Source organism: Haliotis rubra, unplaced genomic scaffold (genome assembly GCF_003918875.1).
Source record: "Haliotis rubra isolate DU_JTF1 unplaced genomic scaffold, ASM391887v1 Scf218, whole genome shotgun sequence".
In the NCBI taxonomy this organism is placed as follows: Eukaryota; Metazoa; Mollusca; class Gastropoda; order Lepetellida; family Haliotidae; genus Haliotis; species Haliotis rubra.
The window spans coordinates 200,715-224,861 of record NW_025766203.1 but is presented as its reverse complement, the minus strand read 5'-3'; the positions used below and the strand labels follow the sequence as shown (position 1 = coordinate 224,861).

Sequence of the window (24,147 nt, the reverse complement as noted above, 5' to 3'; positions counted from 1 at the left end):
ATTAAGTAAATATAATACATATAAATCCTTATTTACAGATGGTCCAAGGATGGTGGCGCAGTGGCTTGTGCCACAGTCACTGGGTCCAAAAACAATTTCTTCCAGATTACCCAATGACAGTTCAATTTTCACAGCAGAAGCAAACGCAATACTAACAGCTCTTAAATATATGAATAGACAACCTAAATATAAACAATATATAACATTTTCCGACTCTCTTCTTGCCTTCAGGCTATTAAAAATCTTTCTTGTAAACATCCACTTTTAATAGAAATTATAGAATTATATATTGATCTTGCAACTGGCCAATACGACATCGTCCTCTGTTGGTTACCCAGCCACGTAGGCATTTCTGGGAATACAATGGCCGATCTTGCTGCCAAGGCAGCGCTCAACAAATCTGTGACACCACTTCTTCTTCCATACTCTGATTACAAAGCTAGCATTAGAACCTACATCCGTGATCTGATGCAGAAGAAGTGGGACACCCAAGTAGGTATCAATTAACTACATGACATAAAACCTTATATTGGTTACACCTACTTGAGTTGTCAGTCCAGATTTGAAGAGGTCATCATACGACGATGTCGTATTGGCCACACAAGATATACTCATGAATACCTATTGACAGGTGAGGATCCTCCGTTTTGCATCCCTTGTGATGAAAGAATCACGGTCAAGCATATCTTGCTTGACTGTGTTGAATATTCCATCACAAGGGATAACTATTTTAAATCACGAACTATGAAGGATCTTTTTAATAGTATCAGTTCTCATTTAATTATTGCATTTTAAAAAGAATTAGATTTGTTAAATGATTTGTAAATCAGTCTTTCTCCTTGCTTTTAAAAGTTCTGCTAAGCCATGTAACGTGAAACTGTGGAATACCTTTTCTAAATCCTGCCTGAACTTCATTAACAAGAAATTCGTTCTGACAAATTTTTATAAACGAATATTTAGAATAGAAATGAACAAATTGACCAGACAGCTCAGAAGAGTGACTGGGCTGTAATTGTCAGGTATTTGTGCGTCGCCTTTGTTTTATGAATAGGCATATAAAGTTTATGAACACGTTTGACAGATAAACGTCAACAAACTATCCATCACTGGGCAGTCTCACTTTCAAGCACTGTAGATTTCAAGATCATAGTCAAAGTTGTTTTTTTTATTATAAAACTTTTTTTATTCAAAAACATACACAGGACAAAAGTACAAAAGGTGTGTTGCATACAAGACGTCTGTGGTGGTAAGATTACAATATTTTCGCGCCACAAAACGCATAGTGAACAAACACTGCTGATCTAAGAATAGTGTCAACCTTTGAGGTTAACAGAGATAATCATGAACACAGATTTGGCATAGTTATAACTTATGTGCTACACTTGTATCAGTATAAACAAGCAGACTATGAAGTTCACTTTCTATACAAGTTTGACAGGTAAGTCATGCTTTCGTTCGATGTCGAACTAATATTTGAGATACTCCAAGAAGGAATCTTGAATATACAATGCAAATAGATTTGCATGCTGTGAAACATTTAAATACAATTCCAGTTCAAATCAAGATTTAAATATCTCAGCATTGATTTGCTTTCAAGTACAACGCTCTACTTACTTTCTGTGAAATGATGTACAAAAGGCATGTTTATTACTGACACCGTCACAGAACCAAACCTTGAATGACATTTCTGATTGGTCGAGTTCAGGTTGCATTGTAGTACGTTCGTTGTGATTTTTATGAGGAGACTTTACTCATTGGAAAGAAATTCTTCCCTGCAACAGAAGGAAATGGTGATCGACATAATTACTGTAAAATGTGATGTTATTTCAGCTGTCACTATGAATACAATCTTATTCTCAGAAAAGAGCACCTGATTTCTCAATGATATATATAACGTCCTACTATAAGGGCAAACATAAAAGTGAAAAATTACAAGTTGTGAAGAATTCAGAGACGTCATACGTCAAACACAGCATACGTTCACAGATGTAGTACATTCGTATATGGTAATGTTACAGCTCTGTACTACGTAAAGGTAGCACAGCCATGCCACTACAATAGTACATAGACGTAGCACAGGGCATGGCGTGACCAGCCGATTGATATAACCGGGCCAGTTCTACTACCCGTCTAGGTGAAGTAAGGGGCGAAGTGGTGTGTTGGGCAGAGGAACACTGTTCCTGCAACTGGGATACGATGACATGTGTCAACCAAGTCAGCGAGCCTGACCACCCGATCCCGTTAGTCGCCTGTTACTGAAGATCAATTCTAACCTGGATCTTCCCTTGTTTTTGGCTGATGAACAGACCTATGATGGGATACACCCACTCATACAGCTGATATGAGCTAACTGACGTTGGGGTTAGCACACAGTGTCTTTCGATAAGTTCAATGCGGCTTAACAGTAGTTCATGGTGTGGCAGGTATTATGAAAGCAAAAGGTTTTTCTCCGTTTGCGTGCAGGTCGAAAATGTCTCCTTGGTGACTGTTGATGTCAATTTATTGCTAAACGTTTCAACCACTGAACCTGTCGTGTCAGGAAACACGAGTATGAGATTCTGTTTCTCATTTAAGTAGTTTGTAACGTTATGTAGTCCATAGCATACAGGATATTGTAAGAGCAAAAGGCAAATTTGTTACTTTCTTCATCCCATGCACTACAGATGCTTATATGGTATAGTCTTTCACTTACCTTCTCGTTTGCTCCGTTTACATGCACAGACTAACGCAACAACGACGATGATGAGGAAAACGACTCCCCCGACAGATGCAGCTACAGTTACAGGAAGAAGTTGTCCATTCTCACTCTGGCATCTAGACTCTGAAACATAGGTTTCAGCAACTTTAACTATACTAAGCAGCAAAAGAAACGTCAGTTTGGAATGTTCCTTCGCATAAACGTGTAGCTGTAAACTCATTTAATGTTTTGATTGTATACTTTTGACAACATCTCCAACTTTATCTGAGCAAAGACATTCCTTCCAAAACTCAGAATGGAACCCAGGACATGGTCTCAAAACCGCAACCTGATCTCGGAGATGGTAGGGTGTTCTCCATGTTTTTCATGCAACTCATGCTGCACGTGCTGTTCACAAGATCCAGTCCTATAAAATGCACCCCCAAACCTGGTTGAAACATTCACATTACAACGTCAGCAGGGTGCCGCGACTCACTACAGCTCAGAGGAACCAGGCGCTAGGAAGACTTGAAGCTTGCCACACTGCACAAGCCGATGCCAATCACTTCCAGGTCAACGTTCGGACCATCTACAGGGTGCAGCAACGTTTCCGGTCCACCAACACCGCAAATGATCGCCCCTACTGGCAGACCAAGGGTGACCACAAGACGACAAGACCGCCATGTTGTGCGACAGCATGTACAGAATCCCTTCATGCAGGCATCTGAAACAGCACGCCAGACAGTGGGGACACACGGAAGACCAATCAGTACTGATACAGTACGCCGACGTCTTAACAGCGGGAACCTCCATTGCCGTAGACCTTACCGTGGACCTATCCTCACCCTTCGTCATCGGCGTGAACGTCTACAGTTTGCCCTACAACACCAAAACTGGTGATACAGGCAATGGAGAACTGTTCTGTTCACAGATGAGAGTCGGTACTGCGTATCAACGACAGATGGCAGAACAAGAATATGGCGACGACGTGGCCAGCGTTACTCAGACCAATGTGTCATGGAAAGAGACTCATTGGGAGGTGCAAGCATCATAGTATGGGTTGGAATAGGCCTGAACCAGAGAGTGGGTCCAGTGGTGTTCCAGAACCTTGGTCCAGGGAGAGGAGGCAGCATCACAGCGGTGCACTACATCGACCAAGCTCTCAGACCCCACGTCTTACCACATTTCGCACGTCACCGGAACAACATTTTCCCGGGCCCATACTGCCCGAGCTGCACGGGACTTCCTACAGCACAACGGTGTCAACATTATGCAGGGGCCAGCCCTTAGTCCTGATTTAAACCCAATTAACATCTTTCAGATGCAATTCAGAAGAGTCTGAATAATGTCATAGCAAGGCCGAACACAATCGATTTATTGTGCCAGGCCTTTCTCAAAGTATGGTTCCAGGTACCATTGGCCTTCATTAATCGATTGGTGCACCCCTTGCATAGACACTGTGCTGCAGTTATTGCCGCTCGTGGTGGTCACACTAGATACTGAAGTCAAGGGTCTGAATGGACTGCAAACGTTCACGTAATGTCTTGAAATTGTGCTGAGTTATTCATTGATGTGTCAAGATATTGTACACAAAAAATGTTTTTGATCCTCATATTATGGCCATTTCTGTAACGATTTGATTACAGTGTCTATCTAATTTTGAATTCATACTGACTTTTTTTTGCTGCTGAGCATATAATAACAATACCCATTCAATAGCCATCACAACACTGTGGGGTAGAATCAAGCAAAAGCTACAGAGATATCGATTGTAAAGACAGTTGCTCAAAAGTTGATTGATTACGGTTACAATATCCAAGGTCTTTGGAAAGCTTTCAAATCCTCACTTCGAATGGAATCTAAAGAAACACAATCGCCCTACTGCTCACAAATTGTACATTGTAAATTATCTATTAATGAGCAGTCCAATATGTGCTTCCATTTTGCTGCAAATGTTGCTTCATTTTGTTTAATGCAAGAGATTATTGTAAAGAAGGTATTTGCCTTTGTATGATCTTCGGATTCAACTCTGGAGGAAATAAAGACATTCATTCATTCATTCATGGATGGCTGGGTAAGGCCGTTTATATTTCTAGAAAAGAGAAGTCTTTTTTTGTCTGGGGTTAACCGTTTCAAAGAGATGAAGATATCAACCTTATAAGTTTTCACTCCAGTTTACATCTGGGTACAACACTTTACCTGATACAGTTTTCCATGTGCGCTTGTTGCCAGACACGTCACACACCAGACAGTTGTTTCCAGATTGTCTCGCTCCGTGAGGCACACAGGTCCCTTTGTTCAGGCAGTAGGGACCCTTGTGTGGAATGGGAAGCTTTATGACTATACTACTTAAATCCAGAAATAACTAAATCAGGCTATGTATAACTGGAGTATAACTGTGGTTAAATGGGGCTTTTTGGTGTATTTTAAGTTTTCTATATTAATGATTCAAGGTGTTACCTGTTTTTGACTTAACTAAATTAAATTCTAATTCATTTTGTTTAATGCATGTGATGTATTGTAAATAAGGTATTTGCCTTTGTATGATCTTCGGATTCAACTCTGGAGGAAATAAAGACATTCATTCAGTCAGTCATTCATTCGTGGACGACACGTGAAGGCCGGTCATATTTCTAGAAAAAAAAGTCTTATGAGATTTTTTTGTCTGGGGTTAACCGTTTCAAAGAGATGAAGATATCAACCATATATGACGTTTTCACCCCAGTTTACATCTAATGTGACTGGGTACATCATTTTACCTGATCCTGTTTTCCATGTGCGCTTGTTGCCGGACACGTCACACACCAGACAGTTGTTTCCAGGTTGTGTCGCTCCGTGAGGCACACAGACCCCATTGTCCAGACAGTAGGGACCCTGGAGTGGAACAGGAAGCTACATGACTATACTACTCAAATCCAGAAATAATCAAATCAGGCTATGCATAACTGGAGTACAAATTTAACTGTGTGTTTTTTTAAATGTTTTTTTTTAAAAGGTTCTCTGTGTTTAAAGGCATCCTTCATTAATCATCCAAAGTGTTACTTGTTTGTTGACTTAACTATATTAAATTCTAATTTATGTTTATATACCTTCACTGTCCAGTTGAACTTTGCTTCCAGGCCACCGTCAGCTCGGATACACGTACTGTTAAACACAATCAGGCCCACACTGTCACCATAGTTACCGGCACTGTTGGCAATCGATATCCTGTAGGCACGCACATAGTCCATATCCTCACTTCCGGTGCTGTCGCTGGCAACGACTTTGCACTCAGCATGGCTGATGCTGACCACTGTTGCCATATATACTTCTGATACAGTTCTTTCTTGTCCTGATTTTCTAGCCTGAAAAGATGACATCACAACGCTCTTTTCATGCCATGTTCTGTGGACGCCGGTTCGTAGGGGTGATAAGCAAGGACGTATAATGGCAGATTGAAAAGGAAAGTTTAACAAGGTTTAACAAGTAATATACTTATAAAGTTACAGAATTAAACAAACTTCCAAACAAACTTATCACACAGGGGAATCGTAACAGGTAATCACCACTCACAAATAAAAAGCTCTTGAAGTACGTTCAAGTAGGTAAAAAAAACCGAATGCCGTGTATATAACATAAGAACATATTCACCCTGATCTCCTCAACCAAACATGTGGATACACCGTCGACAAACGTCTCCCCTCTCACGGACACAACGTCACATGCATCACGTGACGTGTCACATGTGACAACAGTTTCTGTTTCAGATAGCCTTGGTGGTGTTGTAAGGTCAACAGAACAGTCTGAGCCGCCATAGCTGGTTTGGCATTCACATTCACCTGTTAAGATTATAAGACGTAAGACGTACACCCAGCTAACAATTTTACGTTGTCACAACGTTGTCACGACGTTATGCTTTCGTTGTTACAACGTTATTCTGTGGACCCCCATTTACGTTGTCACAACGTTGTGGCCTGACGTTGTGAAATGTCATTTCTATGTGGCCACAAGGATAGGTTATTGATGCTAACGTAGTTTACGTTGTCTTAACGTTCTATTTAACGTTAATAGTTGAATAGTTTCCCAATAGTGAACAGAACATATGAAACAAAGCAGAAATGCACTTCAAAGTTTATTTGTCCATTTGCATGTTGTTTTGGTCGTGTGTTTACCTAAACTGTTGCTGAATAGTGAAGAAAGAATCTAAAAGTGAAACGTTACACAGAAAACTCTTTGACACCAAGCTATAAGAAACGTTGTTATAACGTTGTGGGCAGCCCAAAGCATAACGTTTCCTCAACGTAAATTTGCACAGTTGTTATCAAGTTGTGACATAACGTTATAAAATGACGTAAAACTAACGTTGTGTCATGACGTTACCAATTTAAAACCTTCCCACACCGTTGCGAAAACGTTGTGTGTTAGCTGGCAAATGACAATGGCTGAGATACACAAAGACATGTTTCTCAGAATTAGTAATCTATATTCCCTCTCTGTGACCAGAACAGTGACATGTTTCTCGGGAAAGGAGACGTATTAATTTTGGTTTACTAGGGTTTTGCTTTGTTTCTTCAATTTAATTATTTTTAGAACTGATTGAAGAGCTTCGTGTGGTCTCTGTTGTGAAACAAATAACAGTATATTTTGCAAACTGATACAATGAATTATCCATTTTCATCAGCATTATGTCTTTTCTAGAATTGTTGATGTTAAATATTCAGTTACTGAAATTGTGAACACAACACCAAGTATTCTTTTTGGGAAATTTCAAAAGAAATAATGTTTACCTCCCAAATATACTATTTACAAGTCTAGGATCTTTACCATTTGTACATGTTCCTTTGCCGCTGCAGTCGTTCAGACAAGCCTCAGCCACAACATTATCATAGACTGACACGTTCATCGTCCCATTCTTTACCTGGAGTTCAGGATCAACCAACACCTCGTGCAGACACTTGTCTCTCACCGTGTCGACAGAGAAACGATAAAAATCCGAGGTGCCTGTCAACTTCGAAAGAAAATTAAACATGATATCACTGTTAATCTTTTCTCATGTGTTAAATATATTCCCTGAATATCTGCTTCTGTGTTTAATGCTGACTGCTTCTATATTGTATTCTGGTAGTGGTATACATCGTGTAACAATGTTCCAAGTGTATACCCCTGTATAGTAGTTTGCAGTGGTTCTGGATTTAGACATGTGCTATATTTAGACAGAGTTCTGGAAGGTATTACAGGATATTACACCTCTATGGGACGTTCGACTATATTCTGACCCAGGGAGTTGGAAATCTTCAGGAGTCTTTTAATTAGGTATACAAAGGAAGCTCAGTCTCGCCTCTCATCTAACATTACATCTCAAGCTGCAAGAATACAACTGTGTGGAGATCATTCTTACCCTGGATACTCAGCCTGGGCCCATTTTGGAAATGTGACCATTGTTGCAGTGATGTGAATGTTACCATCTGCTTTTGTATCATACTGCCTTTACAGTTTTATTGCCACTCTATTTTATATTGCCACCGTAACGCTGTTGTAGTGATCTGTATTTAATTGGAAAGTTAGTCAATTTTAGAATACAAATGTTAATTATATCCCATTGCTTTGTTGTTTGTTTGTTTTAAACCAAGTTCTTTCAGATTCCGGTTAACGACAAGTTTTCACTTGAGACTCAATACGTAACAATGTACTATATCTCGATATCTACTTCTTTGGCAATGCCCCAATTTCTAGGTGCAATGCATCATTTTCTGCATCTATATTCATTATCCCAGTTTCTTCCTCTTAAAGTACAGTGCCTGAATATTTCATTCAGTGCGCAATACAATGAGATATCGTCTTATTTGTGCAATATCTCACTGTCTATATTTGTGCCCAGTATATACATGCAACACCCGAATGCCCTCCTCTGTGTGCAACACCCGAATGCCCACCTCTATGTGCAACACCCGAATGCCCACCTCTACGTCCAACACACGAATGCCCACCTCTATGTGCAATACATTAATGTTTACGTCTAGGCGCAACACATGAATGTTTACTTCTACGTGCAACACACGAAGGTCTACTTCAATGTTAAAAACATGAATATCTACTTTTTGTGCAATAGACGAATGTCTAGTTCTACCTGCAATACCTGAATGTCCACGCACATGTTCAATGTCGTAATGTCCATTTTTATGTGCAGTACCTGAATGTCCAGGATACAGTTGTCAATGCTTCCGCTAATCCCAACGCCAGTTACGTTCTTGCACGCTTGCACTGATCGCGATTCCTGGAATAATTTCTCACAGAATGCCGTGGCTTTTTCCTCTGTCCATCCGTTTGTCCACACATTTACAGCTTGCTGCGCAAAACATATAGTAGCAAGATTTGGTAATACATGTACAATTCAAAATTTGATTCTGATGTCGTTTTGTTTCTTAATTTCTATTTTCTTAATATTTTCTTGAGGTCAGTTTACAAACTCTTCCAGGAAAATTTGTTGTTTTACAGAGAGTCTGTAACATACAAAGGACGTTTTTAGTTGAGTTTTACTTAAGTTTTATTACTAGAGTAATAACAAATGTGTGTCATTACTGTCGAACGTTGCCAAAATAGATTCAAAGAGAAAACTCTCGAGGTACAGTGCTTCAAACGTAGGCCTAATAAGAATACCATAAATATCATGTAACATATGTTGCATTTGGGATTACACTTTCTCAGTAAAGTACACATTCTAGATGTAGGTGCCTGACTCTGACGGTGTGGGTTCGAATCCCGGATGGGACTCAACCCAACAAAAGTACTAGAATCTGTACTTTACTGGGAATGTGTGATCCCAAATATACCATATTATGTTACATTTGGCCCTTTCTGAATTTTGTATTCACTTAAATATAATGACAACAACTGTTTCGTTACAGTCATAACAACATAAACAATTAGAAGAAATATATTTTTAAATATGGATTTCCTACCCGTCGTAGTCTCTTGGGTGTGTCCAAACGGACACCTGCAGATCTTCTCCTACGTCTTTTGGTAATTGTGCACGAAGTCGGGAACACGTCTTTGAAGCCCGGGAGAATGTTACACACCTTATGAATAGCCGCTGTGCAATTTACTGCCTCAGTGAGTGTTGTGTGTCCAGTATGGGAACAGGAACAGTAGAGGTTTGTCTGGGGCCAGGCTGACAGCGACGCATGAACGTCCGGATCAAACAGGTCATCTCTATCATCAACCCTGCAGCACAAGATGTACATAAACGTTGACAGAATTCCGGAGAAATATTCAATTTGCAGTAATGTCATGATATATCAATAAAATCAACTGTGTATTATTGTATACAAACAACTATAGTTGGTTTCATGTGAAGTACACCAAGAGTATTATGTTTGTAAGGAAAATGATCAGGATTATTGATACTTGATAAAGTACAATGTGTTACATGATATATATATATATATATATATATATATATATATATATATATGTGCATTCGTTCCCTGACGCAGTTGCTTGATGGTCATGTTGTTAAGCTTGGAGTTTAGTTCCAGATTCAATTGTGTACAGTGGCCGTGATGCAACTCAGATAATGCCAACCGTGGCTTACAACAATAATCACCAGATACATCGAATAAAAGTCTCACTTCCATGACTTCGAGAATGTAGTAAGAAGATTCTTCCAGTATGCAGTGTCGCAGTCACCCGTTGCCGTGTCATCTGTGGAGTAGGCGCCGTTCCTGAGGACAAAGTCGTCCTTGCAGTTTCCAGTCAGTGTCCCACACAGACCACGACTGTGATTCTCGTCTTGGACTGACGGGTAGATGTAAACGTTGAGGTAGATACCGTAGACATTAACGTCCACCCTCCCTCCAGTCGGCAAATACACCTGTGGAAGTGTAAGAATGCCAAGATGGTGGCGTCGCCACTATTTTACAATAATTCATTGGGGTTTAATGGACGAGGGAAGGGGGTGTACTTAAGAGTTTTGGTTGCTGCAAGTAGGGGGTTCTTTTTTTTATTAATAGAATAAAAATTGTACGAATTGCCCGTGATGACATACTGGTCATCGAGGATGACATCAGGTGACACAAAGGAAATAGAATAAAAACAAATTGACCAGCATTAATTACCTCATAATTGCTGCCTTTCTTCTTGACCTGAAGTACATCTCCGTTGTCTTCACACAGGGTGTATTCTATTGTCCAGATACTGGACTGTCCCGCGCACCTGTTGAACTCAAACACTGTCCTGCCAGCTCGTATAGCAACTCCACAATTACACCACGCACTGTATCCGCAATCTGCTGTCTGTATTTGAACCTATTGTGATACAGTCAATGCAGACTAAAGAGTACATCAACCCATATAAACAATGACAATTAAAAAAATATATCTGTAGGTTGTTTGTTGTTTAGGTCTTCTTTTTTATTACGACAACAAACAATACAATATTAGGAGATCAGATAATTGTTTCTTGGCATATACCTATCAATGATACAAGGCATTGTACATTGCGGTAGGGACAACAGGTGATTGCTATGTTATCTGGCGTGGAAAAACAGATTTGTATTACAGCCTCTTTCCTGTTCATGTGGTTTGTTAATGCATTTCAAATTGCCGATCGAAATTTGACCGGTAGTAAAAAATTGGAGTTGCGTCCCTTGGTGCATCGTCCGCTTGTGTGAGACAAAGTGTGTTATGAACGGTGAAAAGTATTGCATTCACTTGAAAATATAGCACTTTGCAAACTGATGTTGTGGTATATGAAAAAAGGTATATTATTTTCTTTCATATAGCAACCATAGACCTCCATATCGGCCTGATATTATGATCTCGGGTTGATATGGAATATGATTTTGAACATAACAACACATATTAACCTCTAAATATCAAACTTACATACACATACCTCTTTTTGCTAATCACATCTGTGAAATAATAATGTTTACCTATTGCAGTACAAATGTAAAATTTCTAATCCAAAATCAATCAATCCAGCTATCAATCTGATTTAATTGATAGCTGATGGCAACGTTAACTAAGACATGAGTACATATGCACACAGAGAGACGTAGATCTATAGCTGTTGATGGAGATTTCTCTCACACCAATGAATGAGTGAGTGAGTTTAGTTTTACGCCGCACTCAGCAATATTCCAGCTATATAGCGGCGGTCTGTAAATAATCGAGTCTGGACCAGACAATCCAGTCATCAACAGCATGATCATCGATCTGCACAATTGGGAACCCATGACATGTGTCAACCAAGTCAGCGAGCCTGACCACCCGATCCCGTTAGTTGCCTCTTACGACAAGCATAGTCGCCTTTTACAGCAAGCATGGGTTGCTGAAGACCTATTCTACCCCGGATTCTCTCATACTAACAGGGCAAAGGTGACGTATACTAAAATACATTCATTTGCCAGTTTCCTCCATGGGGATCACGTATTGTTCTTTTAATATCATTCGGACATATCCCGTTATATTTTTACGACGACAGCAAAGTTAGGGTCATCTACACAAATCAAGAGGGAAAACTTGTCAACCTTACACATTTTATACTTATGGGTCATATTCGCAAGGCCAGACAAGACGGGCGGCTTCAACTTTCCATTGGTCGATTTTCCTTGCATGCCGAAAATATTCTTCCTGCACCACCCTCTGGTGATCACATTTAACACCTTTTCATGTTCAAGCAAACATGCTCTTATTTCCAAGAGTTCAAAGGGCATAATACGACTCTTGTTTGGAAGTTTCAACATTCAAGGTCTTTGTAAAGTTTTTAAAACGTTTAATGGTTGACATGTGGAGGACATTTCCAAATTCAGCTACAAGAGTGATAGAACGATGCGATTCCCTATTTTTATTTGTGAAATATCTTCCCGTTTGTTCAGGTGAAACATTGACTAGCAGTTGCATGCGTTTACTACAGGTGTCAGTGAAACCTATCGAGTTACACTGACCTGGTAGCATCACTATTTGATAGTTATTCATCAACATATGATACAGTAGAAACCATCAGTCGATTCTTACTTTGGCAGAGATTTCGTATGCATCCTGAAAAAGTCTCTGTATTGTTTTGAGTGAGTGAGTGAGTGAGTTTAGTTTTACGCCGTACTCAGCAATATTCAAGCTATATGGCGGCGGTCTGTAAATAATCGAGTCTGGACCAGACAATCCAGGGATCAACAACATGAACATCGATCTGCACAATTGGGAACCGATGACATGTGTCAACCAAGTCAGCGAGCCTGACCACCCGATCCCGTTAGTTGCCTCTTACGACAAGCATAGTCGCCTTTTACAGCAAGCATGGGTTGCTGAAGACCTATTCTACCCCGGATTCTCTCACACCAGCAGGGCAACGGCGACGTATACTAAAATACATTCATTTGCCAGTTTCCTCCATGGGGATCACGTATTGTTCTTTTAATATCATTCGGACATATCCCGTTATATTTTTACGACGACAGCAAAGTTAGGGTCATCTACACAAATCAAGAGGGAAGACTTGTCAACCTTACACATTTTATACTTATGGGTCATATTCGCAAGGCCAGACAAGACGGGCGACTTCAACTTTCCATTGGTCGATTTTCCTTGCATGCCGAAAATATTCTTCCTACTCCACCCTCTGGTGATCACATGTAACACCTTTTCAGGTTCAATCAAACATGCTCTTATTACCAAAAGTTCAAAGGGCATAATACGACTCTTGTTTGGCAGTTTCAACATTCAAGGTCTTTGTAAAGTTTTTAAAACGTTTAATGGTTGACATGTGGAGGACATTTCCAAATTTGACCATTCAGCTACAAGAATGATAGAACGATCGATTCCCTATTTTTATTTGTGAAATATCTTCCCGTTTGTTCAGGTGAAACGTTGACTAGCATTTGCATGCGTTTACTACAGGTGTCAGTGAAACCTATCGAGTTACACTGACCTGGTATCATCACTATTTGATAGTTATTCATCAACACATGATACAGTAGAAACCATCAGTCGATTCTGACTTTGGCAGAGATTTCGTATGCATCCTGAAAAAGTCTCTGTATTGTTTTGAGTGAGTGAGTGAGTGAGTTTAGTTTTACACCGTACTCAGCAATATTCAAGCTATATGGTGGCGGTCTGTAAATAATCGAGTCTGGACCAGACAATCCAGGGATCAACAACATGAACATCGATCTACGCAATTGATATACGATGACATGTGTCAATCAAGTCAGCGAGCCTGACCACCCGGTCCGGTAAGTCGCCTCTTACGACAAGCGTGGGTTACTGAAGATCAATTTTAACCCGGATCGTCACAGCTCTATAATGCTTTGACTTTAGAGACAATAATAAATAAAACGTTATACCTCTGAGATCGCTGTCAAGTTGATTACGTACATACTTACTTCAATTGGAAAGGTCTCGTGCTTATACATGGTGAAGACTCCTTCGTATTGGTGTTCGTATCGCCTGAAGTAAACAAATAAACAAGTAAACACGATGTCAGTCAGTGTTTGAAAACTATGAGCATAATGTCGAATCATCATATCATCTTCCTTCAGCGTTAGGTTGATACTCCCCAGTACAGCATCTTTCTTTGACTGTTTCTTTGAATTTTCAGTGATGTTTAGTCGGACATTCCTTGGCGAAAATTATATGACGCTTGATTTGTCAGCACAGGGTATCGCCAAAGGGAAGATCATATATCTGTAAGGCCTCACTCACTTAAGCATGTCCTGCTTGACTGTATTGATTTTTCCATCACAAGGGCTTAATATTTCAGTGTCAAAACAATTAAATTTCTTTAATAGTATTAAATATCATGTAATAATTGGGTTTTAAAAAAAGGGAATTGTTATAAAATTGAATAATATGGTTTGTAAATAGATGAATGGCATTTTAAAATTGGTTGATTAAATTAGTAACTGCGATTGTTAGTGGCTGTATCATAGGTGGTTAAAGTATTATAAAATTATTGTCCTCTTGGTACGTAAGTCCCAAATCCAAAGTAAACTTAATCTCTCCACTCTTTTTAATCGTAGAATTTGTGTCATTTTAATGTATGGCTAGATTTGTCTGAATTGCTAACAGCTGTAGGGATGGTGTAAATCCATCTAGTGTCCATGTGTGAAGCAAATGTATCGTCCCCATGGACCCTAGTATGGTGATCTACCTTCAGTTGTTGGCAATCTTTAAGCCTGATTTTTTTATATTGTATTGTTCTCTTTAAGAATAACGGTTTATGATAACATGCTAGTTTTACTTTAATATCTGTGATACACTATTAGTTTTACTGTTCTTCGTCAACAGATTTTCAATTTCTAATTTTATTGATCTATAATATAATAATCAATAAAATATTGCCGAGGTGACGATAAATATTTATTCACTCGATCACTTAAAGAATTCAATGGCGTAGATCGATGATCATAACGTTGATCATTGGATTGTCTGGTCCAGACTCGATTACTTATAGACCGCTGGAATATAGCTGGAATATTGCTGAGTGCGGCGTTAAACAACAAACCAACCAGCCAACCAGCCAACCTTACATCACCAGGAACACGAAGACTGATGCATAAAGTTCAAATGCTGGTATGATCGGAAGAAGTTCTATGTCCCATACCCCTTACCTGGTAGTGGCTAATTGTCTTCTATTCAAGAGCTTCTGACTCCTAACGGTCCGTTCACAAAAAAATGAGTCATACTGCAGAATCAAACTGGTATCCTTTTTAAACTATCGGACAGATTACACACTCAGATATAAACAGTTATACACGAACCCTTACACAGATTTACCTTCCATCAAATGTCTGCATGTGTGGGTCATTGATAGCGTAACACCTCTTCCCTTCAATCGGCCCCGTGTTCTTTATCAGCTGAACCTGAGCATACATAAAGTAATTAACATTTATGGACAACTGTTTACAATATATTTAAGGATCCGTTAGCACTTGAGGTCTGATGTACGTTATAGCATGTTTGTAAAATACACATTTCGATCCTTTATCTGTTTTGCTTCTAAGGTCTTCTTTGGCTTTACAAATGTTAAATCATAACATAGTTGCTTGTATCCTCCTCCTGCTACTAATGTAGTAGAAGTAGTAGTAGTAGTAGAAGCAGAAGTAGTAGTAGTATTAGTAGAAGCAGAAGTAGTAGTAGTATTAGTAGAAGCAGAAGTAGTAGTATTAGTAGAAGCAGCAATAATAGTAGTAATAGTAGAAGCAGTAGTAGTAGTAGTAGTATAAGTAGAAGCAGAAGTAGTAGTAGTAGTATTAGAAGCAGACAGTAGTAGTGTAGTAGTAGTAGCAGAGTAGTAGTAGTAGTAGTAGTAGTAGTAGTAGTAGTAGTAGTAGTAGTAGTAGTAGTAGTGGCGGCAGAAGTAGTAGTAGTAGTAGGGCAGAAGAGCAGAAGTAGTAGTAGTAGTAGTAGAAGCAGAAGTAGGATGAGTAGTAGTAGTAGCTGACGGCCAGAGCAGTAGTAGTAGTATTAGTGTGGGATTAGTAGAAGCAGTAGTAGTAGTAGTGGCAGAGCAAGAAGAAGTAGTAGTAGTAGCGGCAGAGGAGCAGGAAGTAGTAGTAGTAGTTAGAAGTAGTAGTGTGAGTAGTAGATGGTAGTAGTAGTAGTAGTAGTAGTAATTATGGGAAGCCAGAAGTAGTAGTGGTAGCCAAGCAGTGAGTAGTGTAGCAGCGTGAGAGAAAGCAGGGTAGTGGTAGTAGTGGTAGTAGCAGAAGTGGAGCAGAGTAGTAAGTAGTGAAGCAGTGGTAGTGGTAGTAGCAGAGTAGTAGTAGTAGTGGTAGTAGTAGTAGTGGCAGTAGTAGTAGTAGTAGTAGAGCAGAGAAGCAGTGGTAGTAAGTAGAAGCAGTAGTAGTAGTAGTGGTAAGCAGTAGTAGTAGTAGTAGTAGCTGCAGAAGCAGCAGTAGTATTAGTAGTAGTAGTAGAAGCAAAAGCAGCAGTAGTAGTATTTGTGTAGTAGTAGCAGCAGTAATCCATATATAACGCGCGATACTTCATGCGCAAAATATGCTCTAAGCACACAAAACATTCTAGAGCTTGGATACGAAGCTTTCAGGAACGGAAGCTACTCCTAAGAAATGTTCTGAACACACAGAAAGTTTTCAATTTGCGAAGATGAAGGGAAAGACAGTTCAGTGGCTGCAGCAAACGAAATAGGTCGATGACCCTGAGTGAACGAACGGCTTTGGAATGAACAGTGCATGTGATGTATATCTAAATTATACAATAAACGACTTTGAAAAAGACTTATATGACTTAAATACCTGATGTGATCATTTATATACATAGGTATAAACGAACCATTTTCTCACTACTGTATGTCACAAGAAAATTAAAGATTTACCGTTATGACGCCGACAGTATATTTGACCCAAAACTCGTTGCCAGGTAGCACATCAGGGGTTACAAGCTTCAGTTTCAAGATAGTGCTTGTTGATCCAAGGTTCTGAGACACTTGACCAAATACCCTGATCGTGGCAGCTTTATCCCATTCCGTATCCGTAAAAGCTGTTCCACAAGATGAACTTGCCAAACTAGCCTGTTTACAATCAGCGGTTGTCTCTGAAATATGGATACTGATATCACTTGGCGATAACTGAACGATTACATACAGCACCGCCTCCGTGATATAGTGGTTGGAGCGTCGCGAGAGTTCGCGGGTTCGATCCCGGCCGAGTCATACCAAAAAGACGTTAAAATATGGTACTTGTTGGTCCCTGCCTGGCGCTCGGCATTAATGGTACAACAAGGACTGTTCGACTCGGAGTCAGTTGAATGTCTCTGAGTGGGGTATTCATGCTTAACTGCGGCATGGTATCTCAGTGAGCTAGCACTATAAAACCAGCTTAAGTCTGGGCTAGTACAAGCAGCCACACATACACACGCATGTACGTCGTCATTTGAGCGAAATATTCTTCAGTACGATGTTAAAAATAAACTCTGTCAAAAAAGAAACGCAACCCCTGTCCTCAGATATGAAAAATTCGTTTGAATGAAGTTATTGCTTCCAAACTAAATTTTATTCGAATGTATTGAAATGATACACGTAATTAATGAAGATTACCATCCAAACAACTGCATTTGTACGCATAAGTGTATTTTATTGCTTATTCCGTCACAACGCATGAAATGACCCTCATGGTGACTTCGCACAAAAAAACCACATGCAAATCATGAAAATGGCAGTTAATGTAGGGGTGTATAAAAGCCCATGTGCTTCCGTATTATATTCATTCATTTGTCGCCGAAAAGCTGTGTTAAAATGCCACGATTGAGTGCTGCCGACCGAAATATCGCCATTGGTCGTGTTCAAGCCGGAGAAAGTTTTGGAACTGTTGCACGGCACCTAAATGTTCACAAAACAACGATATCCCGACTTTGGAGCCGCTACAAACAACTTCAATTTGACCAACGATCGCCCGAGAAGTGGAAGGCCAAGAATCACGACCCCCCTTCAAGATCGGTACATCCGGGTCCATCACCTGCGTAATCGGCATGCCCTACCAACCGTGACTGCCACACAAATACCAGGTTTGAGGAGAGTGTCAGCTCAAACGATTAGGAACCGTCTGAAAGAAGCGGGTTTACGTGCCTGTAGACCAGTTGTTGGACCTGTACTACGCCCCCTACATCGACGCCGACGACTCAGGTGGTGCAACAACGTAAGGATACGGACTTTACAAAACTGGAGGCGAAACTGGTTTTCTGATGAATCACGTTTTCTTTTGCAACGTCACGACGGAAGACAGCGTCTGTATAGGAGACGCCATAAACGTTTTGCGCCCATCTGCGTCCGACAGGTGGACAGATTTGGCGGAGAAAGCGTCATGGTTTGGGGAACCATCTCATACAACCAGAAATCAGACTTGGTGATCGTTCCAGGGAACCTGACAGCCCAATGTTACATCAACCACGTGTTAGAGCTTCACCTTCTCCCGATTATTGACCAACAGACACAGATTTTTCAACGGGACAACGCCCGGCCTCATACTGCACGTGCAACAATGAACTTTCTGCAGAATTCCAACGTCAATGTCTTGCCATGACCCTCTAAATCACCAGACCTCAACCCTATTGAACACCTGTGGGATACTCTGGATCGACGCGTACGTCAACGTCAGCCGCCACCACAGACGCTGCAACAGCTCGCCGTTGCACTGCAGGAGGAGTGGAGAGCCATTCCCCAGGAAAGAATCCGGCGTCTTATCCGTTCTTGTCCAAGGAGATGCCGTGCAGTGATTGCAGCGCGTGGTGCTCATACCAGATACTGAGAAAGACGCCCCCCTGGTGACAAACTGGTGTCTGTGAGATGACTTTTGAAATGACAATTTTAAACATGCCCATCTGGGTTATTATTCTGCCAAATTTCAGACTTCTGTCTTAAATAATAAAAATGCCGTGTCGTCCTAAAACTTCAGATCAAAATCTCTAAAATACAGGGGTTGCGTTTCTTTTTTTGACAGAGTTTATTTCACCTCACCTCACCTCACCTCAACTTACATACAGACATACTACCACTGTCCTCTAACGCTGCCTTGAGGTTAGCTCCCGCCAGCATCTATATATAATTTCCGATATGTTTGTTAGCTGTTAAATGAGTGAGTGAGTTTAGTTTTACGCCGCACTCAGCAATATTCCAGCTATATGGCGGCGGTCTGTAAATAATCGAGTCTGGACCAGACAATCCAGTCATCAACAGCATGAGCATCGATCTACGCAATTGGGAACCGATGACATGTGTGAACCAAGTCAGCGAGCCTGACCACCCGATCCCGATAGTCGCCTCTTTGGACAAGCATGGGTTACTGATGATCAATATCCTAACCCGGATCTTCACGGGTAAGCTGTTAAATGCCACACGATTGTAGACATAGAAATCTCTCATCTGTATCTGACATCATCTACATCAATGCATGTAATTGTAAATGCGACAACGTCACAACGCCTAGTCACCCGATCCATTTAGTCCTATGTTACTACAAACATATTTAGCGGCCATAAAATGTCCATGTCCCGTGCTGGAATTCGAACCACGGACCTTCCGATCCGAAGTCGGACGCCTTGTCCACATGACCAAAGAGATTAACCCCGTAAGCAAGCTGACAAGGTTATGATGTCATCTGTGTGAGGACTCCATGCCCTTCTACACATATCGCATATGTATCATATATATTCTACACATATACATGTACATACCGAGGTGAACTGATACTATGGGGAGTTGACATGCAAGACCTTCAGACCCACAGCCAAATGGTACCGTCAACTGCAGGATGATGTCAGCGAACTCTCCTTCTGATAGTTCAACTGATGTTTTTGATATCTGTAGGCGACAGTAAACAGACATTAACAGTTTGAAAGGACTTTCTTTAAAACCGATTTGCTGCTTGACCTCACGTTAATGGAACAACCTGAACATGCCAAAATCAAAGACTGTTTCAGAACAGTAAGACGTTCACCGAGGAAATTCATTGTCAAAAATCAAAATAAGTGTAAACAGCTTTTTTAAAAAGATAAATAAGCACATCAAAATATGAATATTTTCGTTCATGTTGTATCGAACTACAATCTTGTGCAGATTGGACTGTGTGAACAACGTGCATTTATTTTAAGTTGTGGTTACTATAAAATAACAGGAAACAATGACAAATAGTTCCATCGAGTTTACCTTAATTCCAATGAACTTCGATTCTGACAAGACAGGAACACTGGCTGCTGTGTCTTTCCCGACGCTAGCTCTGACTGAACACCGCATCTGTTGCGAAGAAGACCAGAGATATTAAGTCAGTTCAAAACGTGAAAATATGTTGTAGAAATGTATATAATTCCGGGAAACTAATATATAGCTTTTGCAATTGTAGTTAAACGTAAAAGCAGATAATGGATGGTGCAGTCACTGGAAAAACTAAACACTTCATTTATTAATAAGCACATTTAAAAACAGACAATTGATAATTCAGTCATTAGCACAGCAATAAACTTTCCAAATCGGATTTAAAAACCCCAAAACAACCAAAAAAACCAACAAAAACGACAGCATGAAATTAACAGTTGAGTTACTGGCAGAACAATAAACTTGCTAAATAGACAAACTTGAAAGCACATAATTGACAGTTGAGTTACTGGCACAACAAGAAAATGCTGACATCGGATGAAGTGGCGTTACAGCAATATCACTTCAGCCTTTTCAACATTGACTGTTTTACCCATTGAGGACTTTCGCCATAAGCCATAATAACTTGTTTTTACTAGTTGCATATGACAATGAAATATGTACCTCGAATCCATATTGTTTTATGTTTACTCTGATCAATTTAGCCTCAGTCAATGCATGTGTTTCTATAACTTCTCCACCACTCCACTTCAAGGGTTCTTCACTGAGGACAAGCTCTCCGTTAACGACCCAGTTGGTTGTGTAGAAGACGTCATCTGCGTGTTTGGTGAACTCACAACGAAACTCCAGCTTGCTTGTATAGTCATAGCTACGGAGTTTGGGAGCAATATCTGGTTTCACGTCATATGCTGGAGCTGTAACAATCAGAGTATATAACATAATTATCTATTGTTATGTTATGGTATGGGTGTTTATAAGATACTATTTTCCCTTCCGCCAGGCCAAAGTTAGTTATTTTGGCCCGAGACGCTGGCTGTATTATCATGAGGTACACTGTATTGGCCTGAGGCGGACTGTATTGCCCGAGGCAGACTGTATTGGCCTGAGGCGGACTGTATTGCCCGAGGCAGACTGTATCGGTCTGACGTGAACTGTATTTGCCCTTGGCAGACTGTATCGGTCTGACGTGAACTGTATTGCCCGAGGCAGACTGTATTCACACGAGGCAGACCTTATTGGCACCGGGTTGGCTGTATTGTTCCGAACCAGGTTTCAATCATCAGAGGCAGTCTGTATTTGCCTTAGATGGACTATATTTGCCTTAGATGGACTGTATTGGCCTCAGATGGAGTGTATTTGCCTTAGATGGACTGTATTGGCCTGAGGTGGACTGTATTGGCCTGAGCTAGACTGTATTAGCCCAAGTCAGACTGTATTGGTCGGACGCAGAGTCCAAAATACATCGGGATATTACTGGTTGTGGGGTGCCAGTATGACCAGATCCAGAAACTAAAACAAAATCAATATGATAACGTCCATTTAATAACACTATTATTTATTGCATTGCATTGCTCTCCCAGAACCTCCAAGTAGTTACTTTACAGTTTTCGATACATTTACTTAAGTTTTAACTTGTGACGATATCATCAAATATCGGCATGTAATCGGCTTTCCAGTTCTATACTCCTGTCCTTGTCTTTAGGTATCTGTGACCAAATCTATCAGTGCTAAATATCTAACCTTGTAAATAATAAGAAAGGTATTATATAAATATGACTATGAATTTCAAACGTTAGTACTTACGGATGCCCGGTTTACCTGCAAGCAAGGTGAACAAAATATTACTGACTGTTTATAATATACCTTACAGAATCTTAAATCTGTCTCTTAGTTCAAACTTATCTTGTGCACATCCAAATTGGAAACTTGGCGAGAATGGATTTAAAATACACCACTTAAAAATATTTAGGATCATGACAGACAAGCGACAGTATTCGTCAGAATCGGATGATACTAATTGTTGTTAGAAAGAAATTATGTATATGCATGCATGCCGCAGTGGACAGGTCATGGGATTAAGAAAGAATATTTTTTAAATGGCTCTCCTATTTGTTTCCTATTTAATGGTATGTCATGTGCTTTGTTCCCCATCTGAGGTTTACATACCAAAGAAACAAAGTGGAACTATCTGTATAACTGCAGATAATATTTCTGGTCATAGACAGTGTAACCCTATCTTCAAAATGTTCGTGTGCATATCTGAACTGGTAACTGAAACCAAATGAATGATAAATGTACCACTGAAACATGTTTAGGATCATATGATCTCATATGAGTATACTACATGTGGCATCATGTCATCAGATGGTAGTGTCTAAATTCTTGAATTCTACCGTTTAAGAAAGGAATCGTTTCGAAAAAGTATTACTTTTGTTTAGCGATATATGTCAGTATTACTGACTGACTTTGGTTTTACGCCGCTTTATGCAATATTCCAGCAACATCACGGCGGGGACACCAGAAATGGATTACCCATGTGGGGATTCGAACCCGGGTCTTCGGCGTGACGAGCCAACGCTTTAACCACTAGGCTACCCCACCGCCCCTATGTCAGTAGTAACTAGTAATATGTCATTACCTTGTTCAACATAAACTGAGAAAATACGAAAGTAACTGATCCCGGTTTTATACAACAGAGTTACAAAGTGGAACTATCTGTATTATGGCATTTTGATGAGTTATGGTATTTTGGTATCTAGTATAGTATTTTGGCAATAATATGTCTGTTCGTAGAGAGTATAATCTTACCAAAACAATATGCACTTGAGGATATTGTTGTCTTCAAATAGAATATCTCCTTCGCGCCACACATTTTAGTTGTTATACTGAACTGTTTGTAACAGATTTGACTGTGAGTCTGAACACACATGATGGATGTGTCGCCGTTCTTTTCTGAAATATGAACACATATGGGGTTGATCAAGTAAAAGCACTGAAAATGTTCTTTCTCCTCAGGATGAAAACCCTTTTCATATTTAACAAGCTGAAAAAAGGCAACAACCCGATTTCCACCATCATAAGATCAAATCCAATAATATTGCAAGCAGTTATGAATCAAACTGAAATGGTGGTGAGGAGAGGTGAGGTGAAATTGGGTTTAACGTCGTGCTTGAGAATATTTCGCTCATATGACGACGTGCATATGTGTATGTGCGGCTGCTTGTACTAGCCCAGACTTAAGCGGGTTTTATAGTGCTAGCCCATTGAGATACCATGCAGCAGTGAAGCATGAATACCCCACACAGACACATTATACTGACTCTGAGACGACCAGTCCTTGTTGTACCCATTAATGCCGAGCGCCAGGCAGGGACCAACAAGTACCATATTTTAACGTCTTTTGGAATGACTCAGTCGGGGATCGAACCCACGACCTTCCGCTCTCCGGGCGGACGCTCTAACCACTACACCACGGAGGCGGTCTGAAATGGTGGTGATTGCAGGTGTTAGCCTAATGGCAATCGTCAGAATCACTTGAAAAGGCACGTCAGTTCATCATCGAAACATATTATGGTACTCTTCAAAATGGGGCTTTGCATTAGGCATCAATTTGGGCACTAAAGCGTCATATTAGGAATAGAAATCCACATGTCCACCATAAAAGGTTTTGTAAGCTTTACAAAAGGCTTAAATGTGACCCTGTACGTTAAAACATCGTTCTGCCATGAGTTGTATGCAGCGATTGGAAACTTAATCCTCGTTTGTACCTCAAATTTGACACCAATGGCTGGAGCTGATGGAATATTGTTCAAACGATGACAGTTTACAACTTGAAGTCATCCCTCTTGAACATGCATACTAAATTTCTGAAAAGGTGTCGATTGTTA

At 40.2% G+C, this 24,147-nt stretch overlaps 2 protein-coding genes across 3 annotated transcripts in view; both read right to left on the bottom strand.

The window, feature by feature from the left end:
- Positions 1 to 24,147, bottom strand: part of LOC124277081 (von Willebrand factor D and EGF domain-containing protein-like) — a 174,675-nt gene that overhangs the window by 79,956 nt on the left and 70,572 nt on the right. The gene's annotated exons all lie outside the window — the stretch shown is intronic.
- Positions 1,477 to 24,147, bottom strand: part of LOC124277085 — a 49,253-nt gene continuing 26,582 nt past the window's right edge. Inside the window, exons 4-6 of one of the 2 annotated variants that reach the window (XM_046712740.1) lie at positions 5,437 to 5,551; positions 2,693 to 2,821; positions 1,477 to 1,772 (exon numbers count right to left, since the gene is read on the bottom strand). In XM_046712740.1, coding sequence (XP_046568696.1) covers positions 1,735 to 1,772; positions 2,693 to 2,821; positions 5,437 to 5,551 — 282 coding nt within the window. In that variant the 3' untranslated portion in view covers positions 1,477 to 1,734. Of the gene's footprint in view, positions 1,773 to 2,692; positions 2,822 to 4,876; positions 4,992 to 5,436; positions 5,552 to 24,147 lie in introns of both variants that reach the window. The other variant, XM_046712739.1, reaches the window with a different exon arrangement.